The sequence below is a fragment of the Antrostomus carolinensis genome, unplaced genomic scaffold (genome assembly GCF_000700745.2).
Source record: "Antrostomus carolinensis isolate BGI_N321 unplaced genomic scaffold, ASM70074v2 scaffold15711, whole genome shotgun sequence".
Classification (NCBI taxonomy): domain Eukaryota; kingdom Metazoa; phylum Chordata; class Aves; order Caprimulgiformes; family Caprimulgidae; genus Antrostomus; species Antrostomus carolinensis.
In genome coordinates, this window is record NW_010296440.1 from 30,863 (window position 1) to 43,300 (window position 12,438).

The window sequence follows — 12,438 nt, forward strand, 5'->3', positions numbered from 1 at the left end:
GATGTGAAGAAACAAAGACATGGAAAGAAGGAAGTGCAGTGTAACCAGAGCAGAGACCAAGAACAGAACAATACAAGCAGAGGGTGAAAAGTCAGGCAGGATTCTGAAGGGGAGCTTCAAGCAAAGGTGGAGAGGCAAAATGCAGCTAACAGACAGCAAGCCCAGCCAAAAGAGCAAGCAAACCTCATTCAACTATGTTAACTCTCTATGGATCTTTAGCACTGAAAAGTCTCACAAACAATAAAAATAGTTTATCAGCACACCAACAGCATTACTAAAATTGTTGACACATAGGGTACTTGGTAAAAGTAGAGTATTAATAGTGGCTTCCCCTCTCTCTAGTGCTCAGCACAGAGGACGTGACAATGAAAAGGGCCAAAAGAGATTCTCTCTTTTCTAGAGGTAGTATCCTCAGAAAAACAAGGCATCCTGGTGGGAAAGGCTGCTGCCAGTACTTGCTTTGGAAATAAGCAACATTTACTTCCCTAGTTGAAGTACCAATAGCATGAGAATCCTCTTCACTTCAACAGCCCCTTTGGTTTCTTTCTGTTGCTTTAACTGGGCAACATCAGTGATAGTGGAAATAGGTTTTTCAAAAATTCTTGTTTGTCCACCAGCAACCACAAGAAATCACCAAGGGTGAGTTTGCAGTCTGCATCCTTCCTTTCTAGGATAAATGTGTTTTCCCCCTCTCCATCTTTTGGTTATTCCCCAAACCTCAGAGCAACTCAGTAGCATATGGGAATGAAATTTGTTTATGCAATTCATCTTCATCCTCCTCATCTCCTTCATGGATGGAATTGGCTGGATCATCTTGCTCAGGTTCTGCCCTTGTCTCAAAAAGCTGCTCCTCCAGAAAGAAGCTCCCAATGCCATATTCCTCATCGTGCGCCTTTGTTTCTGCAGGTGAGACGTGGGGAGATCCCAGAACAAAACCTGCAAACCTGACAAATTTTTAAAGGGAGAAGTGAAATGAAAAAAATACTGTAATGCAGGGGATGCTGCCAATTAAGCAGGGATGCTGTAAGTACATGCCCACTGGCCGTGCAGATCAGGGGAAGTTGCAGCATGAGCTAGGGAGTCCTGAACAGCAGAAAGTAAATCACAACGGACGGCAACAACCCTGAAGATTTGTTTTCCTGCCTCATCTTTTTTTTCAGTCTTCAGTCTTTCCTGCATAAGTAACTTTTGCTCTTCTGGTGGCCATCTGCAGGGTCGTGTGACTAAGCAAGAAGATCTAACTTCGTTTTCACATCTTGTCAGTACTGGTGGGGTAATCCAGAGTAAGCATGTGTGCAGTTGGATAGATGGTACTTCAGCTTCTAAAAATAAATTGAAGCTGTAGCATATTTGAGACAAAGGCTGTGAGAATTCAGGTAAGTTGACACTGCTAATGAAAGGAAAAGGGCTTAGAACTTTACATTCCTACATGGCTGTGCTATCACCTTGCTTCTTGTGCTGCATGCACGCTCTGGGCAAGCTGAGCTAAAGTCTTACCAAAAAATTCTGGCTTTTGGTGAACTTGGAGCTGCAGACTGGGAATTCTGCAGCTGCTCCAAGTAAATGCCAAACTGGAGGTCTGGCAGAACAAAGCATGAACTCAGCACTGTCCCTACACTTAAATTCGCCACAGATCTTACTTTCAGTGGACAGCTACATTGAAGAGAGAATGGAGCTGGAGGTTTCTGGCAAGCGTGTGAAAACAGACGGCAGAACTGACACCTGGGTAAGTGTCGACAGCATCAGAGAAATGTAAAAAAAGAGGAAACGCAGCTACATTCTGGAGTTCTGGTAAACCAATCAATAATTTACATTTTAGACTTAACAGTTCTGCGAGATGAATGTTGTCACCTCGCTCTTCTTGGAAGCAGTGTTAGTCTAAATGGGGAACAGAGTTGGACTGGCTGTGTTTTACACGTTTGCCTTGTGTTGAATGATCTTCTGGTGCTTAATGGAAGCTTGAAGGGGTACTCGATTTTAAATCAGACTTTGGTTGGTTGTTCTTTTTATTTTTGTATTTTTATAGTGAGGAGTTTATAAGGACCATATTAACTAAGCAATGGCTAGGAAATACATGTGTCCCAATTGTTTGTTTTGTGCATTTGTCAGTATTTGGTCTTGCAATACTGCAGTGAGTTTTCACTTTTTGTATTTTTCAGTCATGCTCTAGAATGCAAGTATCTTAGAAAATAAGGTGGTTTAACAGGAAATCTATAAAACCTAGCAGAATGGCTGTCTGTGTGCACATCCAAGGAAGATGAAGGTTCTGAAACTAGTTGTAGTTTTTTATCGATTAAAATCCAAGCTGACCGGGCTCCTTTGAAATTGTGATACTTGGTTTTGTGGCAAGGGCCAAACCTTTATGAGTAGGTAATATGTGAAACTCTGCTTCTGATAACTCAAAGTTTTAGTTTTGATGGAAATACACTACTATTATGATTAATTTTATATTCTGCAGTATTTTCTGGCTGCATTTATCAGACCCTTCCCTTCCGAAGCCATATTTGTCTTAAATTTGTCCCTTAAGCTTTATCTGGAGTAGCTCTTCTACCTGTTCTACTTCCTAGACCTAGACACTGATTTTTTTTTCCCTCTGTATTCTTAGTCGTAGGTATTGGTTGATAGTTCAAGCAATAAGACTTCTTGGCTGTGCAGGCTTGCAGTTGGAGAGCTTAATGCAGGTAATATTTGAGCATGTATCTTCAGCCTGCCCCAATTTTACACAGTGCTGCTCTAGAAACTGAAGAAAGGAGCATTTCACTGGTTAGATGGCCACCTGAGTCACTGCGTAGGAGATGGCAGAGTCACTGCAGGCAGCCTGTACATTTTAGGGAAAGCTGCCATTACCAGGAATTAGCTGTGAACATCTGCAAACTCTTGAGTAATTTAGGGTCAGAGAGGAACAAACAGGGTTTGATACCACCAGCAAGTAATATCCTTGAGAGACATGGCTGTGATTTTGAGTGGGATTACTAAAGTGGATAAAGCCACTCTGCACGTAAGATCAACGCACCTGGAACAGTGCCTGAAGTAGCATTTGGGTCTGCTCTGCAACAGCATCTGTGCAATGTGTCTCCTGTTGCAGAGACCAAATTTTCTTACCTGTGTGGGGACTGGAGTTTGGATACAGCTAACCATGATGGGAAGTCAGGGCTCCTGCAGAATGAGCGTAGGTCCTCCAGAGCCATGTTAGTTTCTCTTTCACCTTGTTCTCGATACTCCTCTTCAGTAAGGTACTTAAACACTAACTTTTTGGATTTAAAGTGGTTCTTCATTTTTCTAGAATTAAATTAAAATAATTAGTATTTCTAAAGTCTTCTGGCACATAATTATCGTCTGTCCTTTTTCTCTACTACCTGCTATTAATATATTAACATATATATGCACACACACATAGAACACATTAATCACTTCTACCCTTTTAAGAGGACAAGCTACATTCTCGCATTAAAATTTTAGGACAAGGTGTCTAACATTTGCTAGCCTGTTTACCCTAGGTCTTAACCAAAGTTGTAGAATTCCACACAATGATAGCTAATGAGCTTCAGATGAGCTTTGGTTCAGGTCCTTATTGTGTATGCATGGACTAAAATCTCATAGAATTAAATAGACGGCTGCTTGCTCAGCCATTTTTAGGTGCAATATGCAAAATGTGTCTGTGCAGAGACATGGGCTGAATCAAAACCCAGCCTGCATATTTAACTTCAAAGATAAGCAATGCTCTGTTACGAGTTGTTCATGTTGTTTACTAGATCGCTTCTCCTAAATCTTGCTTTAAATTACAAAACTGAGTAGTCTGAGGCCAAAATGTTTACAATCTGATGTTTTTTTAGCTGCTGCGTAGCAATGTATAATATAATTAGATATCAATTAGAAAGTATGCCATGTTCTGTTCCCTTCTGTCGACTGCTTTCAATTTAAATGTTGTGATGAGTTAAGATAAGCAAGGGCTGGATGCCCATAAAACTTTCAGCTCTGTATAAAAACACCTGCTGCAACCAGCAGCATTCGACTTTCCTCTGATTTCCCTGTAAAGCAAGCATGATCTGTAGCCCTTGTTCAAGTCAAATGGTAAAGGTCTTGCTGGCTCAGTGGGATCAGTACTGATCTTAACAACAAATAACGTAAGATGCTTAGTTATGCTGATGTTACCTGCTGCTCTAACTGTATATCTGGCATCATGGCCTCACAGTTTGGTGCTACTGCTCAGTGTTTTGAAACAGGGAAAAAACACCCCTTGTCATTCTCCTAAGAGAAGTTTGTAGTTCACTGCTTGTTGGCTCACGAAGCATCAGTTCATGAAAAAACAAAGAGAGGTCCATGTGGAAAACAAACTACAGTGTTTCAGGGTAAAACAGGTATGTTCTGACTTCTGTGAACCTGTAGCCAAATCTTACTGATTTCTGAGTGAGCTGAACCTGCTTACATCAAGTAAGTATTGATCCTATATGTTTGTTTTGAAACAACTGGTGCTTCTCAGCTGCAGGTAGAAATCAGTCTTCAACAAATGATAAATTCTACCTAAATTTAAAAAGCTTCAACCCCATCCGCACTTCAACATCTAAAAAGAGCCCAAGAACAAAGCAATTATGTTCTTCAGAACTAAACAATATGCTAAAAAAAAGAAAAAAAGTATTCTATGCTTTTGGTTATGCCAGTTCTAGCCTTTGCTGCTTCCAGGTTCTCTGCAGTTCAGCAGAAGTCCACAGCTATGAACAGTCTGCACTAAAGACTCCTACCCTGGATTCCATCAGCGAAGGTAAAAAACACATGTAAATTGGCAGGACTTCTTAGAATCTTAATTTGAGTGTGGTATTTGTGATAAAATATGCTTCAAATGCAAGGATGAGCAAACATGTTGTTCCCATATTACTAATGAAAATACTTAGCAAACTAAGGTCTGTGTATTGCAAGCAGTTCCCATTCCAAATGCCACAATATAAATGGGGCTCTGGGAATACGGGTGGATGTCTCCACAGTGATAACAGATTGTTTCCACAAATTAAAGGTAGACAGTACCTGTCTATCTAAGATAACAACCTTGGAAAATTAAAATCAGTGGAAACTGTTATTTTTGTGGACACATGTTTTTAGTCTCTGAGCTCTACACTAACCTACAAGGACTGTCACTTTTTAACACCTGCTCCCTAGGTGACAGTATGCTGGTTTATCCCGTAAGTTTCAGAACAAGTTACCTGCAGGTTCTCTCTCTACCCATGAAACCAAGGCAGTATTGCTGCAGTCTTATCAATCAGCCAAACAGAAATGTTTTGGTTGCTGTATGTTGCAGACTAGAAGGTGCTACATTTGTACTTGAGAACACAGTCACGTTTCTCCATTCTCTGTAGAACAAAACTCATGCTTAAAACTGCCAGATGGAAAGTAATCAAATTCCTGCATCTCAGGGATTTAAACCTTTTCTACTGCAGCTTTATATTTGCTGAAAATATGCAAAAGTACTAGAAATTCCTAAATCATTACTGAAGTGTAAGGGTTTTTTTCATTATCAGGCTCCAGTATTTCCTGGTGATACAGGGAGTTGGACATTCACAAACACATACAAACCTGCCTACGTGACAAGCAGCCCCGAGGGGGTAACACAGGCCTTTTGAACAGAGGCTGAGGGCCATTATTGCATAGGCAACTTGAGGTATGGTGACACCACAGTAAATCAAGACAAAGGCTGTTAATTGTAGCGTCCATGTGAACAAGGTTATGCTCAGTTCAGTGGTAAGCGGTCCGTGCTGATAGCAAGTGGCAAAGCTGATAATTCCCACAGCCAGAAAATACCCTGGAGAAACAGAAAAGAAGGATGAGGAGAAAAAGATGTGATCTACCCCTATAAATTTTACTAGTTTGGTTCACAAAGCTTGCAACTGCTGCAAAGTATAGCCTGCTGTTTCTTGTGTTGTCTTGCAGATACCTGCATTATGTTGTATGTACTTTGTATTTCAAAAGTATGCAAAGAGTTCACAGGGCGATCTATGAACAGCTTTTAGCCAACACCGTGAGCTGCACATGGGTTCTCCTCATGCAGGAACACTGAGGCAGGTGCCAGATCCATAGATCTGTCAGCCCCTGCAGCCACATCCAGTTAGCAACTTATGCATCCAGTTCCCAGATCCAGCAAAATACAAAGCAGTATTGCTGCCCTTTTGCTGTTACAGGGAAAGTATGCAATGGCAAATCAATGAACAAATAATGCAGGCAAAATCTGCTCTTAAAGCTGCTACTGCCCCACTATATCAAACTCCTTATTTAATGACATAACGTTGAGAAAATTATCATTTGAGTGGATTAGGAACCTTTGGAATATTCCAACGACTGTGGTATGGGATGAAAAAGTACTCCATAAATGAGTCACTCGATTTTGTTTTTTTATTGGCAGGTATTCATCTAACCACTAAATTAAACCAAAATGTGCAGCACATTTTTTTGATAATTTTCTTACCCAGCAAGGAGTTTCTGTGTTCAGACCACAGCCAATGCATATTCTCTTTGAAGCAGTAAATAAAATAGAGAGAGGACATCCAGCAGCCACTCATTAAGATCCAGAAGGTACTGTGCTGGAAATTAAAAAAAAGAACAACAACAACAAAAAAGTTAAAAAAACCCCATCAAGTCAGAATCAGGACCATTGTGTGCAAGGGAACTCAAAGGCAAAACCAGATGTGACATTCAGTAGACCTCCAGGGTTTATGATCTGTGTTAGACTTCCACAGTACAGTGCTCTGCATACTACAGTTAAACAGTATCAATTCTAAATGGAGCAACTGCATCTCCGTGTCTGTGTATCATGTCCCAGTGTCATGGTATAAGTCTATTGCAGTGTGTTTCCAGTAACACATCTCAGCAGCACTGTGGGAATGCACAGATTTTGTAAACGTAAAGGAAAAATTCACATCTGCCTTGGAATGAATAGTCTCTGGTGAACAGAAAAGAATCTGACCCAGTTGCCACTAAAAATACATTTTGATTTAGACTGATTCATAGATTCAAAAGTAAGCTTAGCTCCAGTCCAATAAAAATAATTTATGTTTCAGAATAAACTCTTCTTGTACAGCAATGATCTCCTGTTTACTTTAAACTCAGGAGCAAGCTAACTAGAACTTGATTCTGACCTAATAATATTTACTTGATGCAGGCAATCCTGCAGTCATTTCAGTGGAGTTACCTGGCCACAAAAACAGAGCAAGATCAGAATCTGGCTCTGCAGTTTTCACTTCCTACATTATGATGTTGATTATTATTGTTATTTTGTGTTATAAATGTAGATTTACCCTTGGAATAAACCTTTTAAGTGTCAACAGGACAAAGACTAGCAGAGCAAGAACACCCAGTATTATTCCAGAAAGGTAAAAGAACTTGGCACTCCTGGAAGAGAACAGAAGAGAATACCATAAGAAGCATAATTTGTAATTGCTTAAGATGCCAACATTTGTAAAAACACCAGTGATCTTCAGTAAGAACTTAGCATAGCTGTAAGTCAGAGTTGTAGTTACATGGGTAACAGATCCAGTTTAGATATTAAATACGTGTAAGGAAAAATTCCCATCAGATAATTATGGTCACTGGAATTGTTACAGGCTAGGAGATTTTGTTGGTTTTTTTAAAGCTCACACTATTTCTGATGTCATTGACTTTCTAGTTTCTAGTAATTACATTTTCTTCTATGTACCAATATGCTTCTGCAAGAAAAACAAAAATTAAAATGTAAAAAAAACCCCCACAAGTTTTTTTTCTAAGCTTATTCATTTATAAAGACTGACTTTCTAATTCAGTTAACTCTATAAAATCTATTGCTGCTCTGCTTGTTTTAGAGGTGCCTCCTGACAATTAATTTGTGACTCATTTAGCTTTGAAGTCATGGGCCATACGTTTTGCTGTAACAATTAAGTATCCTCCCTTACATGCTATGCAAAATGTGCATCAAAGGAATGATGGGGAAAGACTGGCACAAAGGTGGAGGCAGACAAGGCCCCAGATGACCTCATCCTAAGCACTTCTTGCTGCAGGAAGACATAATTTGTAATACATGCAGCACTGTTTAGCATTCAGCTAACCTCACTGGTCTGAAGGGAGAGAGAATTTCTCTGAATCCACAAGCTTGCTTGCTGAGGATTGTCTTGGCATCGCCCAGTGCAGGAAGCTTGGATACAAGGACCCTAACACAGCTAAGTGACGAATAGAGTGCAGCAACCCAAGATATGTCACAATCTGTCCAAACACAAATGGTATGAAGAAGTTTTAAGTATATGTTCAGTTTCCTTATTTCACTTTCCCAAAGAACTGCCTCTGTAGCTCAGAAAACAGACCAAAGATGCACAGGCTTTGGGAAAGAAGGTCAAAAACCATCAGCTAGTACTCACCTGCTCAGGCTTTTTGCAAAATGGAACAGAAAAATTCCAGCTACAAACAAAACCAAGAGCTTTCCATCTAGCACTAAAAAAAAAAGGGGGGGGGGAATAGAAATGGACTTTAGACTAATTCAATCTGAAACGCTGATTATATAAAATATCAACAGAAAAGTCCCAAGCTTCTTACAAAAGAGATGGTACATTCAGTAACACTGAATCTGTAAACTGAAAACTTTTTTACTTACTTTCTCGTTTCACACTCACAGTGTAGGGTTCAGTTTTGAAAGGCTGTATTTTGAAACAAATATCCTCTCCATATTGTTTTATGCTTATGAAAGTTTCTGTAGATGTCTCTGGTTTCCAGAAGATTTGAACAGCACATGCAGCAAACTCAAAAACAGTTTCTGAATTACGACAGTTGCTTTTTTCTGAAATAGGCTCAAACCTGAACATTTCTCTGCTGTTAACTTTTATCTAAAAACAAACAACAAAATACACAGGGAAGTAGCTCAGAATCATTGGGGGGTTTTGTTTTTCTGAACTATAGAGCATATAAACCATATATGTGATAATGAAAATCAGTATAGACATCTCAAGAAAAAAATGCTAGTGCAATTCTTAGTAGTTTAATACTGGTTATTAATACTATGGAAAGATGACTTGCTTAGGCCTTTACAAAGTGATTTGGAGAACTCAACCTCAGCAAAGTTCTGTGGAGGGGCCTCAATCCATCCAAAAACTTGGTGGGTTTGGTTTTACCATGACACTCGCCCACACACAGATTTCTAACAAAATCAGTAATCTTTGACTGACTGCAGTTTCTTTTATGGATGTTCATACGCTTCCCCATTTCCCTCCTGAACTCTAAGAGAGTGGACTTGCTTTTCTTGTAGTTAATAATGCAGTCTTCATGTTAGGGACAGAAGAGGGGTAAGGAAATTGAAAGATATCATAACCAGAAATTTAAATATAAGTACATTCCTGATGGGTATTTGGGGGCTTCTTATTAGTTCCTAGCACCCTCCTCCACCAAACTGGTAAAAGATCTTGTCAATCTGAGATGGGATGATCTTCGCGAAGATTGTGATTCATTGTGAGCTCTTGATCAGGGCCTATTAGACAACAAAGACCCATCTACAAAAGTGATGCAATAGGTAATAAAACAGGCTTCTGCTGGGAGAAGAGACAACACCTCAGCAAGCAATTTGTTGTGGGAAAAATCTGAACTTCCTGCTTTTAAATATTTACTCCAGGAAAGCTTGTGTGACTGCTGGAGGGTTTCACCACCTCAGGTTTGCTACCACTCATAGAAACATCTACAGCACGTTCCTGACGAAAACAGGCCTGGAAACAGACAAATAGATGTTCCACTTCCTCGTGTCTGAGAGCAAATTCCTCCCACAGAGATGAAGTGAAACCATTTCCTTCCCTTGTCTGGAGACATACTTCCCAGGTAAAAAACAGGAACCACACAACTAGTCAGCTTGTTCCTATTATTACAGAATCACAGGGATTGGAAGGGACCTCGAAAGATCATCTAGTCCAATCCCTATTATTACTTCCAGTGTTAGAGATTTTTATGTTGTTTCAAGCTAATCTCTAAACATGTTTCTCGTAAGATGACCCTCTGTTACTCAGAAAAACAGAAGTGCACTGCTACTGCTGTTTTTCCATTAGTCATAATCTAATACACCTTTGGTTCCTACACAGTGGCCTGGTACGCTACAGTGAGTGAGTCACAGAACTGCATTTTATTCTCAGATTTTAAATTTCTATAAAGGCGTTTCATGATAAGCAAAAATATTTGTGGCAGAGTTAACAGTGGTCCACCAGTACTATATACTGTAATCCTGGTTGCCATCCTAATGGAGAGAGACCAAACCTCGCTGCATCCCAAGTGGACGATCACAAGCTGCATTTTTTTCATGGTCAGACTACTAATTACACAGAGATAGTGCTCTGATCCTGCTAACTGATCATACACTTCACTGGCAAGAGTTCATGTGAAATGTATGGCATATCTGAATGATCCCAAAACAGCCTCTTACCTGAAGAGTTGACCAAAGGTACTGCAAGCGAATGGTTCTGTTTTGCACATAGCAGTAACAGTTTTCATCCCGTTTCTCCATGACATCCATTTCCTGCAAAAAGCTACAGTTGCTACCTAGGAGAGGCAGAAAAGTCAATTTTAAGCATGTATCAAATACAAATGCATACTTTTCCACCATTTCACTGTTGTATTTGCTGAGGGAATCACAAGCAATTTGCAGATAATTGTAAAAACTGTGCTGCAGGGTAGCATGTTCAACTTGATTTAGATGAAAATTCAAATTAGACTTCTAATCAAGTCACTTAGGCTCCAGAGTGAACTGCAACACCTTTTTTTTTTTGGGGGGGGAGGGGAATTATTCTAGGGTGGTATTTTTAAAAAACGTAATCCATAAAAGCTTGGCGTTGGTATCAGTGTTTTGATGGCACTGGAATGGGGCCTCTGGGCCAAATTCACTGCTGGCACGAGTGGGTGTAACTCCACCGGCGTCAATGCTTATAGCAATGGTGAATGCAACTGTGGGAGTCTGAGCAGGTAAACAGGCTTACATATTAAAATAGTCATTTAGCACATGACACGGCTGCTGATCGCAGAAATCACACTCCTCTCCCTCAAAAATGTTTCTAATGTTAAATAACACAATTCTTCTCTTTAAAACAATTTTTCCTGACATAGTCCAGCTGTGACATGTAATCAGGCAACTGCACTGATGGCTTGCCATAAGTCATTTAATTAGGGATGCTAACTCGTCTAACTCTCCTGAAATTTTAGTGACCCCCTACAATCTTCTGAATTAGATTGCATTTTTGAGCAGAAATGCACCTAAAAGATCTATGGAGCAAACTTTGAAGAATAACATACATTCTGATCTATATGCAAGTGTAAAATATACCCTACAGTGCATTACTGCAGTGTTCCAGGAACATAATTAAAGAGAAGAATAAGGGAAATAATTACAGATCTGAACAGTGGGAATCATCTGGCTCACTGAATAGAAAATGTAGGTCTCAGCCAAGCTCAGTAATAACTGCTAAAACACTGTCATACACTCAGAACAGCAAAATGAGTATGTGCAAAACAGTCTCAATCTGGGCAAGGAGATACTGTCTGCAGGTAAAAACCTGTCCTGTCTCTATAAGGAAGCTGAACTGAGGCTAAATTATTTTTAAGCAATTTAATTAAACCAATGAAAAATACCTGTGTGGATGTTCTTACATAAGTTTATTAAGTCATTCCAGAATTAAAGCATCCACAGATGATCGTGCTAAAGTAAACTGGTTTCAACTTAAAATTTGGGCATTTTTATTGAAAAAATTAACCATCTGATTAAATTTTCTCTACGGCAAATCCAGCAGGAGGGAGCACAACCCCTTCAGACAAAGGCTGGCTGTACGTCTTAAACAGTCACTTCCATTAAGGCCATCAGAGGAAGTTGCAAAAGGATTAATTTGTCTCTGAGAAGCGTTGCTGACTGTCACAGCAAGCAGGTGAGGCCGGGCACTCCCCGGGGCTAAGGGGATCACCCAGCGATGGGAAATGGCAATACCCAGCAGGACCAAACGCAGCCAGGGGTGCCGGCGGCGTGCATCAGGGTTCTCTGACACTACGGATAAACCACCCATCCACATCAGGAGTAACATCCTCCATATGCAATGCTAGGAAGCGTTTCCTAGGCATATTCTTAAGGTATTTTATAAAAAATAATTTGATTCAAATGTGACGTCAGTTCCACAGAGTGAAACAATCGCGTTCCAAAGGGCAAGGTGCTCCCGAACAGGTAGCGGTGAGATGGAGGGTGGCAGCTACTGCGGGGACAAGGCAGAGAGGGCAATTCCCAAGTCAGGGGATGACAAGCAGTGGAGAGAATTGGCACCCGCTGCAGGATCCGGAGGATGCCCAGGACTTGGGAACGTCAAGGCAAGAGGGGAAGCAGTTTCTTGCTCTGTGTATCACTGCTACAGCTAAGAACAGACAACCTTCAGGGCTGTCCCTGCCCTCGCTAATGAGGGGCCTGTTCCGCGCCCCGTTCTC

The 12,438-nt window shown here is 40.4% G+C and overlaps 1 protein-coding gene across 1 annotated transcript; it reads right to left on the reverse strand.

Moving 5' to 3' along the window:
* Positions 1-718: 718 nt before the first annotated feature.
* Positions 719-10,510, reverse strand: NEMP2 (nuclear envelope integral membrane protein 2). The gene is made up of 8 exons (XM_010178303.2): positions 10,406-10,510; positions 8,603-8,831; positions 8,370-8,442; positions 7,281-7,374; positions 6,452-6,566; positions 5,566-5,791; positions 3,103-3,279; positions 719-944 (listed from the first exon to the last, which is right to left on the reverse strand). Exons 1-8 carry the CDS (start codon positions 10,493-10,495, stop codon positions 719-721), a joined length of 1,230 nt encoding a protein of 409 aa, XP_010176605.2. The 5' UTR covers positions 10,496-10,510.
* Positions 10,511-12,438: the final 1,928 nt, after the last annotated feature.

Bases quoted from the DNA above. Each gene is read 5' to 3' on its own strand.
- NEMP2 (XM_010178303.2), bottom strand. From the start codon at position 10,495: ATGGATGTCATGGAGAAACGGGATGAAAACTGTTACTGCTATGTGCAA. The intron at 7,375-8,369 runs GTGAGTACTAGC...GTTCTCTTCCAG, and splicing joins TTTGCAAAAAGCCTGAGCAG to GAGTGCCAAGTTCTTTTACC. The intron at 6,567-7,280 runs GTAAATCTACAT...TTTAATTTCCAG, and splicing joins TTAAAAGGTTTATTCCAAGG to CACAGTACCTTCTGGATCTT.